General features: G+C 39.4%; 1 protein-coding gene across 1 annotated transcript in view; it reads left to right on the forward strand.

Annotated features, from left to right (window-relative positions):
- Window positions 1-14701: 14701 nt before the first annotated feature.
- TRPM3 (transient receptor potential cation channel subfamily M member 3) overlaps window positions 14702-16325 on the forward strand; it is a gene marked incomplete at both ends in the record, with an annotated part of 432651 nt that continues 431027 nt past the window's right edge. Inside the window, 1 exon segment of the mRNA XM_082784267.1 lies at window positions 14702-14890. Coding sequence (XP_082640393.1) covers window positions 14702-14890 — 189 coding nt within the window.

The following is a 16325-nucleotide window of genomic DNA, read 5'->3' on the forward strand; positions in this document are numbered from 1 at the left end:
TTTTTCTTTATCTTCTGAAACTTAGTCATTAAGTTAAGAAAGTATTACTAGATTGTCCTTTTATAGTATACAAATTATGTCACATTGACAGAGAAATTAGAAAGCAGGTTCTCCAGGGTGTCTAAGAATATACCTCCTGAACTTTAGTTTAAGAAGCATGTCAAAAGTGTTTTGATTTATAACTCGTATACATCTGAATTAGATTTTTAAATTATTATTTCTGAGAGTTGTATATAAAAAAGTCTGTTTCATGCATAACATTTAAATAGATTAACAGGGAATAGATTAATAAATAGATTGCCCAGGGAAGTGGTGGAGTCACCATCCCTGGAGGTCTTTAAAAGATGTTTAGATGTTAAACTTAGTGGTATGGTTTAGTGGAGGACTGGTTAGTGTTAAGTCAGAGGTTGGACTCAATGATCTTGAGGTCTCTTCCAACCTAGACAATTCTGTGATTCTGTATGTTCCGTGTCTTAAATAAATAATGATAAAAATATCATTAGTTTGTATTTCAATCTAACAAACACCTCTGCTATAAAATCAAGGTGACTGTCACTTCAGTAGAAAAAGAAAATGTTAGGTGATAACAAGTATTCTCTTGTTGATATAAATCATCAATCAATTTGAGCATGCAATCAATCACATTAAATGACATAACAGCAACAAGTCTGGAAAAGAATTAATCTGCTAAAAGAACTTGAGGTACCATGGTAACTATTCTTTCCAGAATTTACAGACTACAGTTTGAGTTAAAATGATGTCTCTCATTATTTTTGGAAATATCTTCTAGAGGCTAAGGATAAAGCACAAAAATTAAATTGTTTTGGTTTTCAACTCATTCCTGAGAAAAACCCCTGTCTATATGCTTAAGATTACAAAAAAATATATTTTTACTTGTAACCATGTTGAAAGACTAATGACTTTTAAATGCAGCATGACACCTGATAGTTTAACTCCTATAATACAATTAACTACAATTAATTAACTAATCAGTTAACTCATTAACTGATTGGAAAGTACCTCTACATGACTTTTCCCCACTGTTATATGTGCATTTTTTTTTCCTTCTACTCATTTAAATTAACTCAATATTCTATAACCAGAGGAATAAATACAATACTATAATGTCTATTGTTTTGTTTTATAAAGATCCAACTGCTTATCTGTTTACATATGTAGATAGTTCCAGAGGTAAATTAATTCATGCCCAGTCCAAAATCTCTGCATTTTGGCAGAGGTTATAACACCATTACAGAGTGGAACACAGGCATCCAGCTTTCTTATCTGCAATGTTAGTAATGTGCAAATCAAACCTTTAATAGTTGGCACTTACATATTTTTATAGTATTAGTTATGCATTCAGCAGTACTTCATGAAGCAGACGTAGCTTCTTTAAAAATCACTGACAGTCCTAATGACTTCAAAGTTAAATATAGGTCTAAGTGCTTTGGTGGCTGAAGATCTTAATTTTATATGAAACAAAACATTATGATATTGAACTTAATAAAAGTCAGAGTCTTTACATATATGAATAATACATAAATTATTTAGCTCCAATCTGCCAGGTGTCAGAAATAAAAATTAGACTCAACAAGCACAAAATTCCTCTTAACTAAATGTAATTAGTAGTGCTGCCTAGACCAGTTCAATATTGATCTTCAAGGCTCCTCTTCTGCAAGGAAAGATGCATGGTAACCAGATGAAGCAATTCTAGGGTCACTGCCATTTCTACTTGACCTTATATAGAAAGGGGAATTAATATTTAAATATGTGAGACAGACCAGTTCTCTCTCTGATATACATAGAAGTCATTCAAGCTTGGGGTCTTTCAGAGTATGGAGGTGTTCTATGGAAAAGGACAGTATGTTGTCTCTCACAAGGAATTATTCTCTTTTAGAAAAAAAAAAAAAAAAAAAAGAAAAAAAAATGCATGGTATAGATTTATCAGCTTTTCCAGAATGTTTGCACTGGATGTCTCTACTCTTTCCTTAGATAAATAAAAAAGTGCATTCCAGTATACAGAACTGTTCTAGGCTAGCAAATTACTTATGAGTTTGGGAACTAGTAATGTAATGGGGAAACAAAGCTGCAAAATCAGAGCAAGGACTTTTTTCTCTGATCTCACTGAATTAACCTTGGCATCCCTTCTGTTGCCCTTGGTGTTTTAGTGTTTTATGCCTGACAGTCATCCATACAACCAAAGATCCCTTGCTTGCAATTTAAATTAATATTACTTCAACAATATTAAACTGTCACAGGATGTAGTCTAGTGTTATTACTTGTCTAAGGTTAATATGTCCCAAAACTTTGCATACATTTACTAATATATAATTACAATAATGAGTTTTAAAAACAAACTAAGGTAAATTTGCACAGGAACATCTTAGTTTTCAATATTTTTTTAATTGAGAAGGACTCATTAAAATGAATTATGTAGCAGTAAGATGAAACCTACTCCTGACAAATGCAGAAGTTATTTTCATTTGGTGTATGGTAAGCTAGCATACCTCTTTTTCAGTGAACAATAAGCAATCATAAATTCATATACTGGAAAAAATAAAATAAATACTGACCTAACCTTTTAATGTCATGTGATAGTCTTGAGACTAATAATCTCATTATCATTTTGCCTTACTTAGATTAAATACTGGGGACTTGTATGAGCCTTGTAGTTTAAGGCTAGGGTTTTCATTCCTGTTAGATTGTCAAAATGTGATTTAATAAAATTGTGTAAAGATAAATTGTAGTTCTCAGATTAAGAGATTTTTTGAATCAATTGACTCTTCCTTTTTTTTTTTTTTCTTTTTTTTTTTTTTTTTTCTCCTCTCTCTCTCTAAGAAAAGACATTGATGGCTGTATGCAGTTTGGCATGGCCTAAGTAGCAGGGTGCTTAGCTGATACTTGTAACCAGGTCTTCATAACTTCTGTTTTGTCTCTGTTAATTGACTGGTGCATATGTTTAACAAAAGCATGAATATTGTGAGAGTGCCACAGTGTTTCTAGAGCAATTAATATTTTGTGTCCCAGAGCATGGGTCCCAAGAAGAAAGTTGCTTTCAAGCCTTCACATTTATTCAACTGCCAGGGCTCTTCTGAAGGTAAAATGAGCATATGTGCCTTCTCTATTAAGAAGCTTTACAAAGTATTTAATATCTGTCGTCTTCTTGTGTTATAGGCAAGTTTCATTAAGCACAAATATGTTGTGTCATCAAATGTTCTATTTATGCTGTATTACTAAGTGTTAAATGTGTCTTGAAATGAATATTCAGTTTAACAATTCAGGGAAAAAAAAAAAAAAAAGAGACTAAATACCAATTTGAGCAATTCTTTATTTTGTTCTGATTTTTTTATTTTATTTTATTTTTTTTTGCATAGGATGAACTACAGACTTAGCAAAAGTATTGTATAATATTTGTTCATGCTGTCTGCTCACTAAGGTATTACAAATATTTCTGACAATGTTTTAGTGGAGACTGTGACCTTTTGACGTGAACAGATGGGAGAGAGTAAAACTGAGCATAATTAAGACTTAAAAGCTGAAAGTTTGATCCTTGCAGTCTGTGCTCAGAACAACTTTCCTCTGTAGTGGAAGTTCAGCTTGAATAAACACTATACTAAGGGCTTCTAAGAAACTGAAAAAATCATGCCTTTGTTTGTCCTGTCATACTTTAATGAGGTGTCCAGGCATATTTTAAAAAGAGATGTTATTAATTGCCCTTTTTTTTTTTTTTTTTTTTTATGCTGTTCTTTCCCCTTTCAGCATGAGCCAGAGGGGAGAAAACAAAAACAAAAACAACAGCAACCACACAACCTAACTATTTGTAGTGTTCCCTTATTTAAATAATCTGAGGATAAAAATGATCAGGGACATGAGACAGGTAAAGAACACCTGATTCTGTTGTAACGTTGTTGTGAAATGTGGGAGGTCACTTAAACTCTGATTTTCAGTCAAAAATTGCCAACAGCTCTTTTCTCTTTATTCCACTGTCAAAGGCTTAGGTCCTATGATGACAACTAAGGTAAGCATAAGGATTTAAAGTTAATTTTCTAATGATTCAGTAAATGAAATGAAAGAACACAGTTTAATCTAATTTTTAGTTTATTTATTTATTTATTTGTAATAAGAAGCCTGTTTGTACTGTCAGAGTATTCACACCCCCCCCCCCCCCCCGCCCCCTTCCCCAATAGGAGCAGGAATATGAACACTATTTAATGTAAAAGGTTTTATCAAAACCCAGAAACCCAGAGAGTGCTGATGTGTAGAAAAGTTCTGTGGATATTATACACAGAGACATCTTTATTACCTGAAATCTAATATTTCATACATTGTGGTAGCCTTGCCAGAGTATGAATTCTAAATGAGTTTCTTTCACTTGTTATGAAAGCAATTAAAACTAGTCACTCTTTTTCTTCCAAAATCAAAATTGTGTTGTTTTGGACTTCTACCTCAGAATAGTAAATAGTCAGAATAGTCTTACCTCAGAAGGTGTTCTTGTTGTAAAACCAAGTATTTTGTAAGCAATCACATGATAATCAGCAACCATTCCTAGTTTCTGGAAAAGGCTCCTTGTTCTAAGTTTACACAACTTTCTTAATTAAAATACTATAAACTAGATAATGAAAAAACCTTCTATGATGCAGTTGATAGAAAGCAGATGTTTGACCCACTCAGCAGAAGATACTTAAAAAAAAAATAATTATAATACACACAATCCCATTTTAAAAGAATTTAATAATTCACATCTGATCTTAGATAGTTATTATTATTGGTACTTAGTTTTTTGGAAGAAGAAAACATTATGAAGAATTGTTTGTTCCTTTTTTTCTTTCTTTTTTTTTTTTTTTTTTTTTTCCTAAAAAGCAAAAAAGAAGCTTGGCAGAGAAATTTTGCCTTTGAAAACTTGTGTTTTTATATTATGATTCACACTTAAGAAAACACAAAACAATTCATAGACAACCTTTCTTCCCACTTGTAATTCTGTAATACCCTTGAAGTGATTACTTCTATGAAAAGTTAATCAAAGAAAACATGTAATCTTTGTTTACGTCTTTTCACAGAGTTGGCAGAGTTTATGACATAGTTGCATAATTTTGTGGAGCTTAAGGTAGTTGTGAAAACATGATCAAAGGCCTGAGAATGAAGGCCCTGTGCATATTTCATACTTCTGACGTACTTGCAATGTAAGATAACTCTCTGAATAACAGTCCTGTTGCTTGCCCTCAGGAACATACTACTTTCCCACAACTTGATATAAACTGTGAACTTGCAGAGGGCAGGATCCATCTATCTGATTAAAGAAATTAAACAGTACTGACATCATCAATCTTTGAGAGATGCTACTAGTAACCAGCTGCCTGTTGGATATATGCTGCAGATCATAATCCTTTAAGACTAGTGATTTGGCAGTTTCCCACCCATTTTGTAATTCATCAATCCAGTCTATAACTATTGGTTTGCCTATAAGGGTACTGTGGAAGACTATATAAAAGACCTTTCTGTAACCAAGCTATGTATTGTCTATAATCAGCAATGTCCACTGCTCTTCCCTTGTTCTCAGAGTCAGTCATCTCCTTACTAAAGGAAACCAGGCTAGTGAGTCATGGTTTCTCTGTGTTAAAAGTATGCTGTCTACTCGTAATTGTCTTCCTGGAAATTGTTTTCAGAAGTATTTGCACCATAACTTTCCCAGACACTGAAGTTAGACTGACCTGTCTCTCTCTCTCTCTCTCTCTTTCTCTTTTCTTTTTTTTTTTTTTTTATTCCCAGTCATGTAGAACCTCCCCTGATTGCAATGAAATGTCAATGTAACACTGGCCTCGAACAAATCAGCCAACTCTCTCAGCACCCAAATGTGCATTCTGTCAGCTCCTGTAAACTGTGTGTCCAGTGGGTTGAGCATGCCATTACCTTGGGCACTGCTTCACTCCTATAGACTGCTATACATTATTGATATCTTCTGTATGTCTACACCAAGAGACAGAAAAAAAAGCAAGTGAAGAGTTTTCTTCACTTGTAAAATTATGAATGTCACCAAGCATTTTAATTACTAATCTCCAGTGCATTTTTAGTTCAACCAATATTTTTCCATTAAACTATTCCCCACATGTCTCTGACAATAATTTTAAATAATAATGATAATAATTTATCTTGTAGTTAGTTTTTAGAGGGATCTACAAAAATGACTATGAGGGAGAACAAAATACTTGAACATGTATGCAAAATCCTAGGTAATGCGCTCATTATGTCTGATGATGAATAACATCAACTTTCAAGCTTTTATTTGTTATGTGGCATTATTGATGTTGCTGTAGTAGTTGAAAAATACTCATTACATACTATGGTAAACACAACAGAATATCCAAATTATTTCCAATGACTGTGTATAATAGTTTAAGTATTAAGGCATAGAAATGCTATGTTCTAGTGAAAGAGTAAAATCCTCTCACATTTTCAAAAAGTTAGTGTCTTTTCACAGTTGCTTCCATAATCCATACACAAATATAGAAGAATTAGTTACAAGTGCCTTCCAAGTGTAGGGTGTTGAGCATAAATGAAGGAACCAAACTCTTTTTTTTCTTTTTTTTTTTTTTTTTTGCTATTAGCATCAGTCCAGTTGAGGGATTTGTCATATTTGTCATCCACTGAGAAAAGCCTGCTTCTCCTCTCTCACAATATTAGTCTCTTTCCAATTTCTACTTCCATCACCATATACCTAGGATGCTATTTCTACAGTGGCACCACAATCTGCAGCTATGTTAGCTATATTCACATCCTCTGGCCCCTGCTCTCTGCAGCCTGTTTTTCCATCAGAGAAGATAAAGGGAAGAGCTTGCTCTGTAGGACCTCTTGCTCCTCAATGGCTTTCATGAGGTAAGCAAGATGACCTAAATGCAGGCATGATGAGATGAGAAACTCCGACATGTGCAGCTCCCAGGATAACATACAGACAAATTCCATTTCCCCATCCTCTGCCTGAATTACAAGCATGCAGCAAAAGCTACAGCATGATCTTTTCTCTTATGAACCTGGGGCAAAATCAGAAATACTTTCAAATACCCTGTCCCAAAACATGGTTGCCTATACCCTACAACATCATAGCAATGATAGACTTGAAAAGATGACAGTCATGAAGAAGGCTCTCAGTCCTCTGACAACACCATACTGCTGTGATAGCAGTCTGGTTCTGCCTAAAACATGCACAAACTACAAACTGATTCTTCTGTAGCAGGAAGCGGACATTAAAACACACCAAAGAATTGTATGTATTTACATAGTGTTCATGGTTGTTTATCATTTATAATTTTATTGAACGTTAATATATTTTTTTTAAGATCTGACATCACAGGTATGAAATATCCACAGGACCTTTACCACAGGTCTTTGATCATGATGTTCCTGGTCAGATGCAACTCTGTTTGGACATTGGCTTTGCAAGCTTGGACAGCATCTCTATATTCCTCCTAGGCGACCTGCCTCTGCTTCCATCTTCTGTATACTCCCTTTTATCTTTTAGTTTTACCAGTAGCTCGCTGTTCATTTACTCGGGTTTCCTGGCATTTTTGAATGACCTCCTGCCTGGTAGGAAGGACTGGTCTTGAGCTTGGAGGAGGTGACTCTTAAAACAGCTTTCTTGGCCTCTCCTATCCAGAAACTTGGATTGAAAGAAACCATGGGATTCTTTCAAGCAAGTTCCTGAAAAGACTGATGTCTAGAGTGGTGATCTAGCTTTTTGTTCTGTTTCTTCTCCTCAGAATTCTGAACATTTCCATCACATGGTCACTGTAGCAAAGGATTCATATCACAGAATTACAGAATGGAAGGGACCTTAAAGATCATCTAGTTCCAACCCTGCTGCAGTGCAGTCACCCAATAAAAGGAGGTGACCTCATCCAACCTGTTCTTGAGCACCTAGGGATGGAACATCCACAATTTCTCTGGGCAACCTGTTCTAGTGTCTCAACACACTCACAGTGAAGAATTTCTTCCTAACCTCTAATCTTAATCTCCTCTCTTTTAGTTTAAAACTATTCCCCCTTGTCCTGGTTTCAGTTAGAACAGAGTTAATTTTCTTCCTAGTAGCTGGTAGAATGCTATATTTTGGCTTAGGATGAGAAGAGTGCTGATAACACCTCGATGTTTTAATTGTTGCAGAGCAGTGCTTATACTGAACCAAGGACATCTCAGCTTCTTGCTCTGTCCTGCCAACAGGCAGGCTGGGGGTGCAGTAAGAGCTGGGAGGGGACAGACCCAGGACAGGTGACCCAAACTAGCCAAAGGGGTATTCCATACCATCTGTCGTCATGCTAAACAATATATAGGGGTGGCTAGCTGGGGGAGGGGCGCTGGACTGCTCGGGGTTAGGCTGGGCATCGGTCAGCGGGTGGTGAGCAATTGCATTGTGCATCACTTGTTTGTATACATTATTAGTAGTAGTACTATCATCATCATCATCATCATCATCATCGTCATCATCATCATCATCATCATCATATTATTATTATTATTATTATTATTATTATTCTCCTGTCTTATTAAACTGCCTTTATCTCAACTCACAGGCTTCACTTTCCATTTCTCTCCCCCGTCCCAGAGAGAGAGGGGGGAGGGTGAGCGAATGGCTGCGTGGTGTTTAGCTGCCGGCTGGGTTAAACCACGACACTCCTTGTCCTGTCATTAGCTGTCTGGACAAAAAGTTGCTCTCCACCTTTTTCATAAGCCCCCTTTGAGTATCAAAAAGCTGCAGTGACTTCTCCCTAGAGTCTTCTTTTCTCCAGGCTGAACATTACCAGCTTTCTCATCCTGTCTTCCCAGGATCAGTGTTCCATCACCTTTGTGGCCCTCCTGTGGATCCAATCTAACAGCCCCACATCCTTCTTGTTCTGGGGCTCCAGACCTGGATACAGCACTCCAGCTGGGGCCTCACAATAGCAGAGTAGAGAGGGACAATCATCTCCCTCCACATGTTGTCCACTCCTCTGTTGATGAGGCCTAGGATGCAGGACTGCAAGTGCACAATGATGGCTCATTATCAAATGTTTTGTACACCAGAACACCCATGTACTTTTTTTTTTTTTTTTAAGTATGAGGTGCAGCAGAGCATTTATCCTCATGAGGATGAGGAAGTTGTCATTGATATTCTCCAGGAACTTCCTGGATTGCATATACCCTGCTGTGTTGTTCCTCCAGCAGATATTAGAGTGGTTGAAGCTTTCTGTGAGGACCAAGGTCTGAGAATGTGAGGCTACTTGTAGCTGTGTGTAGAAAGTTTTATCCACTTTGTCTTTGAAAAGATATTGAGAGAATATATTTCTTCATCCTTAAGGACAGAGGCTTTGCAAAGGCTTAACTGTTGCCTCCATCTATTAAATATGATAGTATAGAGAAGATGAAGCCAGGCTATCCTTGAAAGTGTTTGATGAAATGAGAAAAAACAACAGACCAAAGTGTGAACATGAGAATTTTGAATTAGATGTTTCACTAAGTGGCTGATAAACACTGAAAAAAAATTACAGAGACACTGTGAAAGCTTTATTTATTTTATTTTATTTATTTTTTTTCAGTATCCCACTGGAAAAATCGCTGAGCAAGCTGATCTCAGTGGACCTGCTTTAAGCAGAGCATTGGATCACTTGAACCCCAGCGGTCTCTTCCAGCTGAAATTATAACTGCTGTCTTACTAATGCAAGAAGAAATGAAAGTACTTCACAGACCCTGAGTGACTGCTTCCAAGCCTCTGAATAGTTCAAACCAAACACCTCTGTGGGTCTTGAACTCTGCTAAGCTAAAATATTTGGAAAATATATCTTGGAAAAGTAAAGAATGGGGTTAGCTAACAGCTCAGGGGGCTGAGTAGCTGGAGAACAGCTGCCTCCCTGGACTTCCTGAGCACAGACTTCAGCCTGTTAAGAAGACTGTTTGACAGAGTCCCTGGGCAGGCAGTCCTGAAGGGCAAAGGAGGCCAGGAAGGCTAGTCACTCTTCAAGAAGGAAATCCTAAATGCACAGGATCAGGCAATCCCCACATGCCAACAGATGAACCAGGGCAGAAGAAAACTGGCCTGGCTGAACAGTGAGGTCTGGGTAGAGCTCAGGAAGAAAGAGAGTTTATAACCTTTGGAAGGAGGGACAGGCCACTTGGGAGGACTGTAAAGATGTCATGAGGCTGTGAAGACAGAAAATTATAAGAGCCAAAGCCCAGCTAGAACTCAATTTTTCTACTGCTGCTAAAGACGATAAAAAATGTTTTTATAAACTCATATGCATAAACAAGGTAAGGAGGACTAAGAAGAATCTCCCTCCTTTACTGGATGTGTGGGGAAACACTGACAAGAGATGAGGAAAATAGTGAGGTTCTTAATGCCTTCTTTGTCTCAGCCATTAGCAGCAAAATCAGTTCTCCAGATACTCAGCTCCTTGAGTTGCTGGATAGGGACAGGAAGCAGAATGAAGCCCTCTCTACCCAAGAGGGATTGGTTAACAACCTGCTACTCCACTTAGGTGTGCACAGGTCTATGGGATCAGATGGGATCCAGCCAAGGGTTCTGAGGGAGTTGGTGGAAGTGCTCAACAAGCTGCTTTCCATCATTTATCAGCAGTCCTGGCTGTCGGGGGAGGTGCCAGTCAACTGGCAGCTAGCAAATGTGTCACCCATCTACAAGAAGGGCTGGAAGGAGGATTTGGGAAACTCTAGGCCTGTCAGTAGACCTTGGTGCCAGGGAAACTCACCGAGCAGATTATCATGCAGCATCTACAGAGCAACCAGGTGATCAGGCCCAGTCAGCATGGGCTTATGAAAGGCAGATCCTGCTTGATAAACCTGAACTCTTTATATAACAAGATGACATCATGCTCAGTGGATGAGGAAAAGTTTGTGTATATGTTCTAGCTAGACTTCAGTAAAGTTTTTAACACAGTTTCCTGCAGCATTCTCCTGAAGAAGCTGGCTGCTCAAGGCCTGGACTGGTTTACTTTTAATTGGTTAAAAAGCTGTCGGGGTGGCTGGGCACAAAGAGTTGTGGTGAATGGAGTTAAATACAGCTGGAGCCTGGTCACTAGTGGAGTCCCCTCGGGTTCAGTACTAGGACGACTTCAATATCTTTATCAATGATCTGGATGAGGCAATAGAGTGCACCTTCAGTAATTTTGCAAACACCAATTTGGGTGCAAGTATTGATCTACTTGAGAGTAGAAGTGTCTGCAGAGGGATCTGTATAGGCTGTGGTGGTGGGCCAAGGCCAATTGTATGAGGTTTAACAAGGCTGAGTGCCAGGTCCTACACTTGGGGCACAACAACCCTATGTTACACTACAGGATGGGGGAAGAATGGCTATAAAGCTGCTGGAAAGGGACCTGGTGGTATTGGTCAATAGCTGGCTGAATATGAGCCAGCAGCATGCTCAAGTAGCCAAGAAGGCCAACTTGGCTACTTCCTGGCTTGTATCAGAAATAGCATGGCCAGAGGGACCAGGGAGGTGATTGTTCCCCTGTATTCCACTCTGGTGAGGCTGCACCTTGAATATTGTGTTCAGTTTCAAACCTCTCACTATAAGAATGGAAGTACTGCAGTCCATCCAAAAAAGGGCAATGAAGCTGGTGAAGGGTCTAGAAAACAAGTCTTGTGAGGAACAGCTGAGGGAGCTGGGGTTGTTTAGCCTTGTGAAAAGGAGGCTCAGGGGAGACCTTATCATTCTCTACAGTTACTTTAAAGGAGGATATAGTGAGGTGGGGATCAGGCTCTTCTCCAGGACTAGGTTAAATGCTGGACTAGATGATCATAGAATCATAAAATATCCTGAGTTGGAAGGGACCCACAAGAATCATTGAATCCAACTCCTTAGCTGGACTCGAACTTTGAAGTCTTTTCCAACCTAACTGATTCTATGATTTAAACCATGCAAATAAAGCCCTGTCAACACCTAATGACATATTTGTTTGTACTTGTTGATAAATATTAGTAAGTACTTTTAAACCACTGTGAATAAGAAATATAGGTGGAATGAAAAATGCTAAAATAAAGATGTTAGACTACAGTATACATAACATGCAGTTATGTCCTTCTCTGCTCAAGACAAAAATGCTACCTTGCTAGCCAGGCAGACAGTATGGGTGACTATAGCCACAACAGCAATGCTTATAAGTTTAGGAGGAATAAACATATGGTGTACATAATGTCAGTGATAAAAACCAATCATGTGTGGTGTATCATGTTACAGTAACATACATGTTACAGTAAGATCTGTCAGACAACATAAGAAGTAGAAATTTATTGTTATGATGGTTTATACAAAACACAACTGGCACTAGGATGGTCTGGTTCTTACAGGCTTAAATAAAGAAAATGAAGCCCGTTTTCTGTGCTGAAAGCTCAGCCTTTACATCTGAAAATAAAACAGGTTCACGTCTATTAACATGTGAACATCTTTTCACAAAATTTGACCTTCTGATGGCCTCTGTTCTGTATTAGACTTACAGGAACTTAGATTCTTCTTGACTGTGATTTTTGTTCTGTTTTAGTTTGAAATCTGTAGCCATTTAGCTTTGCCATTTTAAATAAGAATTCTTGTTTGCTTTTCTGTTGTATTTTACATGGTTATGTGAGCTGAATAAGTAGTATGCACTGTGTAACAAAACAGGTGAAGGAAGCAGACTTCATCTTCCAGCTGCAGAGTCAAAGTCTATTGATAAGTCAGTAACACAAGCATTGTTGTATCCTGGCCGTGAATTCTTTTAGAGATTCCCCACTACCCCAAGAAAAACTCTTTAGTAGTCTCTGGGTGTTATTTAATTTGATTAAAGAAAAACAAAACAAAACAAACAATTTAAAACAACAACAACAACAAACAAACAAACAAAAAACAATACCAAAACCCAACAAAGTCACTTACAAATTTTTATGGGATTTGAAAATCGTTAGGTTCCTCTAATGCATAATTAAAGAAAAACACTGCTTTGGGAAATTTAATACTATGACTAGCAGATAGAGGAGATACCAGAAGAGTTGGTCTGTAGATGTTAATAAAAATGATAAAACTAATTGATTAACTCAGCAATGTTGACCTAGTACTGATGTGCCTCAGTACAGAATAAATGAAGCTAAAAACAGTCAAGAGAATAGTTCAACCAAATGAAGTGATTTGCTATAGTTACAGGTGTTGGAAGGAAAAGACCCTCCGGATCATGTGTATCCCCACTGAATGGGAGGTAAACAATCAGACTGGAATCTAATTAGAGGAGTAAAAGGAATTAGACTACCTGATGACATAACAAAATCCTTAGTTATTTGCTTCAAACCTTTATTTAGCAGAGGATTTAACACATTCTTTGGAAACTCTGCCTTTTCTTTCTTGATTACTATTACAGCAGTAGATACACTGTGAGGAAGATATATCCTTTCATATATCATTTAAAGTACTGTGGCTGTAACTAGAATAATATTGTGTTTTATAATGTTGTCTTTTTAAGATAGAAAAACAGAATGTCCAGCTTCTGAAGAGAGCTGCATACATCTGACTTTTTCAGTAAAGCATTCTTCTAAGAAATTCTTGTAGAGATAAATCAAAAGTGCAAGTCAATGGTTTAGTGACTGCAAAACACTCAGTGTATTTTAATGATCCTTGAATAACAGAATATCTATCTAGTTTATTGTTGTTTTCCCTTTTCTCTCTCTCTCTTTTTTTTTTTTCTTTCTTTCTTTTTTTTTTTTTTTTTTTTTGATGGTTTTAGCATGACTGTGTTGCACAAGAAGAAATATTTACCTTGTAATGCTTTACAAGGTAAAACGTCTTAACGTCTGAGCTTGTACTCTAACATGCTTACTAGCTATCTTAGTTCAGCCGTGGGGACTTGAGCGTCCTCTCACCTCACGGAGAAGTATTAGCAGTGATCTCAGACGGCAAAGGAGAGGCACCTTTTCCCCACAGCACATCACCGGTGCCCTGTGATCAGCAGGTAGCATAGATGAACCCGATATGCACATTCCTAAAACATCATCTACGGCATACTGACCCCAGGACCCTTGCAATTTTGGCAGAGAGGGCATTTATTCCAGAGAGGCTCCTTGTTATATTTAAGAAAGAAAACCAGACCACCAGAAGGTGCACCCTATCAACAGGTACCACGCTGCCTTTTGCTGCTGACTTCATGTTTCCACCCTCCTAGTGTAAACAAGAGAGAAAAATGATGGGCTTTGGGGAACTCGCACATCGGTAAGGGCTACCCGATTTTAAAAAGGAACATGATTTATTGCTGAAAAGCCACTAATCTAGTTCAGTTAACGTAGACTAATGAAGAGAAGTCTCCTGGTAAGATTTTGGCAAGACCCAGACGTAGAAGTGAACGGGCATAACATGTCACATGTCGCGACAAAATCGAGTATAGCTACCCGACCCTCAATTAACTCTCATTTCGCCGTGGGGTACGACGAGCTCTAATCGCCTGCGCTCACACCGCGCTCCTCCAGAAGCCCCAGGGGCGGGTGCCCCCCTCTCGCCGTCCCCCCCCGCCTCACTCCATCCCCGGGGGGCTGCCGCCGCCCCGAGCCCCGAGGCTCCCCCCGAGCGGTCCCGCGGCCACGGGGGGCGGGCGGCGCCGCTCCGCCCCGGCCCGCCCCGCCGCCCCCCCGCCGCGTCTCGACAGCATCGCTAAAGATAAGGGCTGCGCGGAGCCGAGCCGAACCGAGCGGAGAGGGGACGCCGCCGCGGGCCATGGGGCAGAGACGGCGGAGCCCCGGGGCGGCAGAACGGGGCTGTGCCGCCGAGGGGGCGGCGGGCGGCGGTGGCAGTAGTGGCAGCGGTCGCGGCAGCGGTCGCGGACGGCTGGCGGAGTCCTGGCGGCGGCTGAGCTCACGGCGAGGCTCCGCCAAACGCAGCGGAAACTCCGCGCCCGCGCCGCCGGTGAGTGCCCGCGACCCAGGTCGGGGACGGAATCGGGATGGGGGACGGGGCCCCTTGTGAAGCAGGGTGCTTCCCCTGGTGGCGGGGTGGGGGCGGTGTTAGCAAACCTGTTGCCTCTCCTCCGAAAAATCTCACTTTCCTTGCGACTTTGTAGTTATGACAGGCAAAACTCTCCTGTTTTGCAACCCCTTTCCTCCCCGCCCCACCCCCGCTTTTTTTTTTTTTTTTTTTTTTTTTTCTTTTTTTTGTTTCTTTTTCTCTGTGTGAGCGGAGGGTGTTTTCCTAAGTGCAACGCGGAGCGCATCTCCTGGGAGAGCAGCGGCGGCTCCCGGCGGGGCCGCAAAGTAGCGGCTGGAGACTTGTGGCTGCTTTCCTCACGCTGGGAGGGGAGCGGCTGCGCTCTCAGGCACAGTACTTGCAGGCAGATAGACTAACGATGCTCTCTAGGGAACCGGAGGTTTCATCTTGAGAAGGTGTCTTCCTTGGTGGTGTTTCTGCCTTCAGTCAGCCCGGTGGAATGTACAAATAGTCTCTGAGGTGGATGGACAGACATCTTGATGGGGATGCATGCCACAGCATGGATTGCGTGTCAGGAAAATGATCATCTTGGAGAGATATACATGGAAATTGAGAGAATAAATTGGGTAGTAAAGTTGAAGAAAAGAGTGATAGTTATTAGAGTGCTTGATGGTCTCTTTTCTGGTGATCAGGTATCCCAGTGCTAGGTACTGGACTAATGCAGACAAAGATTTTGGATGAACTGCTTACTGTCCAAGTACAACCTCAGTCCTTATGCGCTTACAGTGTTCTGCATTCTAGCTGAAACCTAACTCTCTGAGGTGCAGAACAATGCACCTTGTATGCACAGATGAAATGTGTTGTTTCAAAAAGAAACAAATATTTATAAGCTTTTGAACTGGAAGGAAGATGCCCACAGGTTGAGTGCCAACTGGGGAAATAGCATGAGGGTGAAAAGACCTACAATAGAAAGGATGCCATGGCAACAAGAAAGCATCACAGAAAGTAACAGTATTCTCTTATGGAGGGGGAAGAGGAAGAGAGGTATCATCCTGCAGATTAAAATACTATAGTTTTTTTTTTTTTTGCAGAATACATTGACTTTTTTTGGTAGGTACCTTAAGTTTTATTCCCATGGTCTATCACCAAAACTCATCAGAAACAAGTACAGTGGTACAGTGCAGTTCAGAGGTCTATTTTTAAGGGCTTGTTGAGTTTCCATTGTTTGAAACAGTGGTTCTGGTTGCTTACAGTGGAGATGAATCCTTACTCCTGTCAGAAGGCTGAATGAGATTCAGGTTGCAAATGCTTGCCAGATTTGAACAGCTGTATTAGATTAATCATTACATTTCCATATATATATACATTTTTTTTTTTTTCTGAGTAGATGAGCAATTACTTCCTGACATTTTGTCTA

The sequence above is a fragment of the Aythya marila genome (assembly GCF_965140915.1).
Source record: "Aythya marila genome assembly, chromosome: Z".
Classification (NCBI taxonomy): Eukaryota; Metazoa; Chordata; class Aves; order Anseriformes; family Anatidae; genus Aythya; species Aythya marila.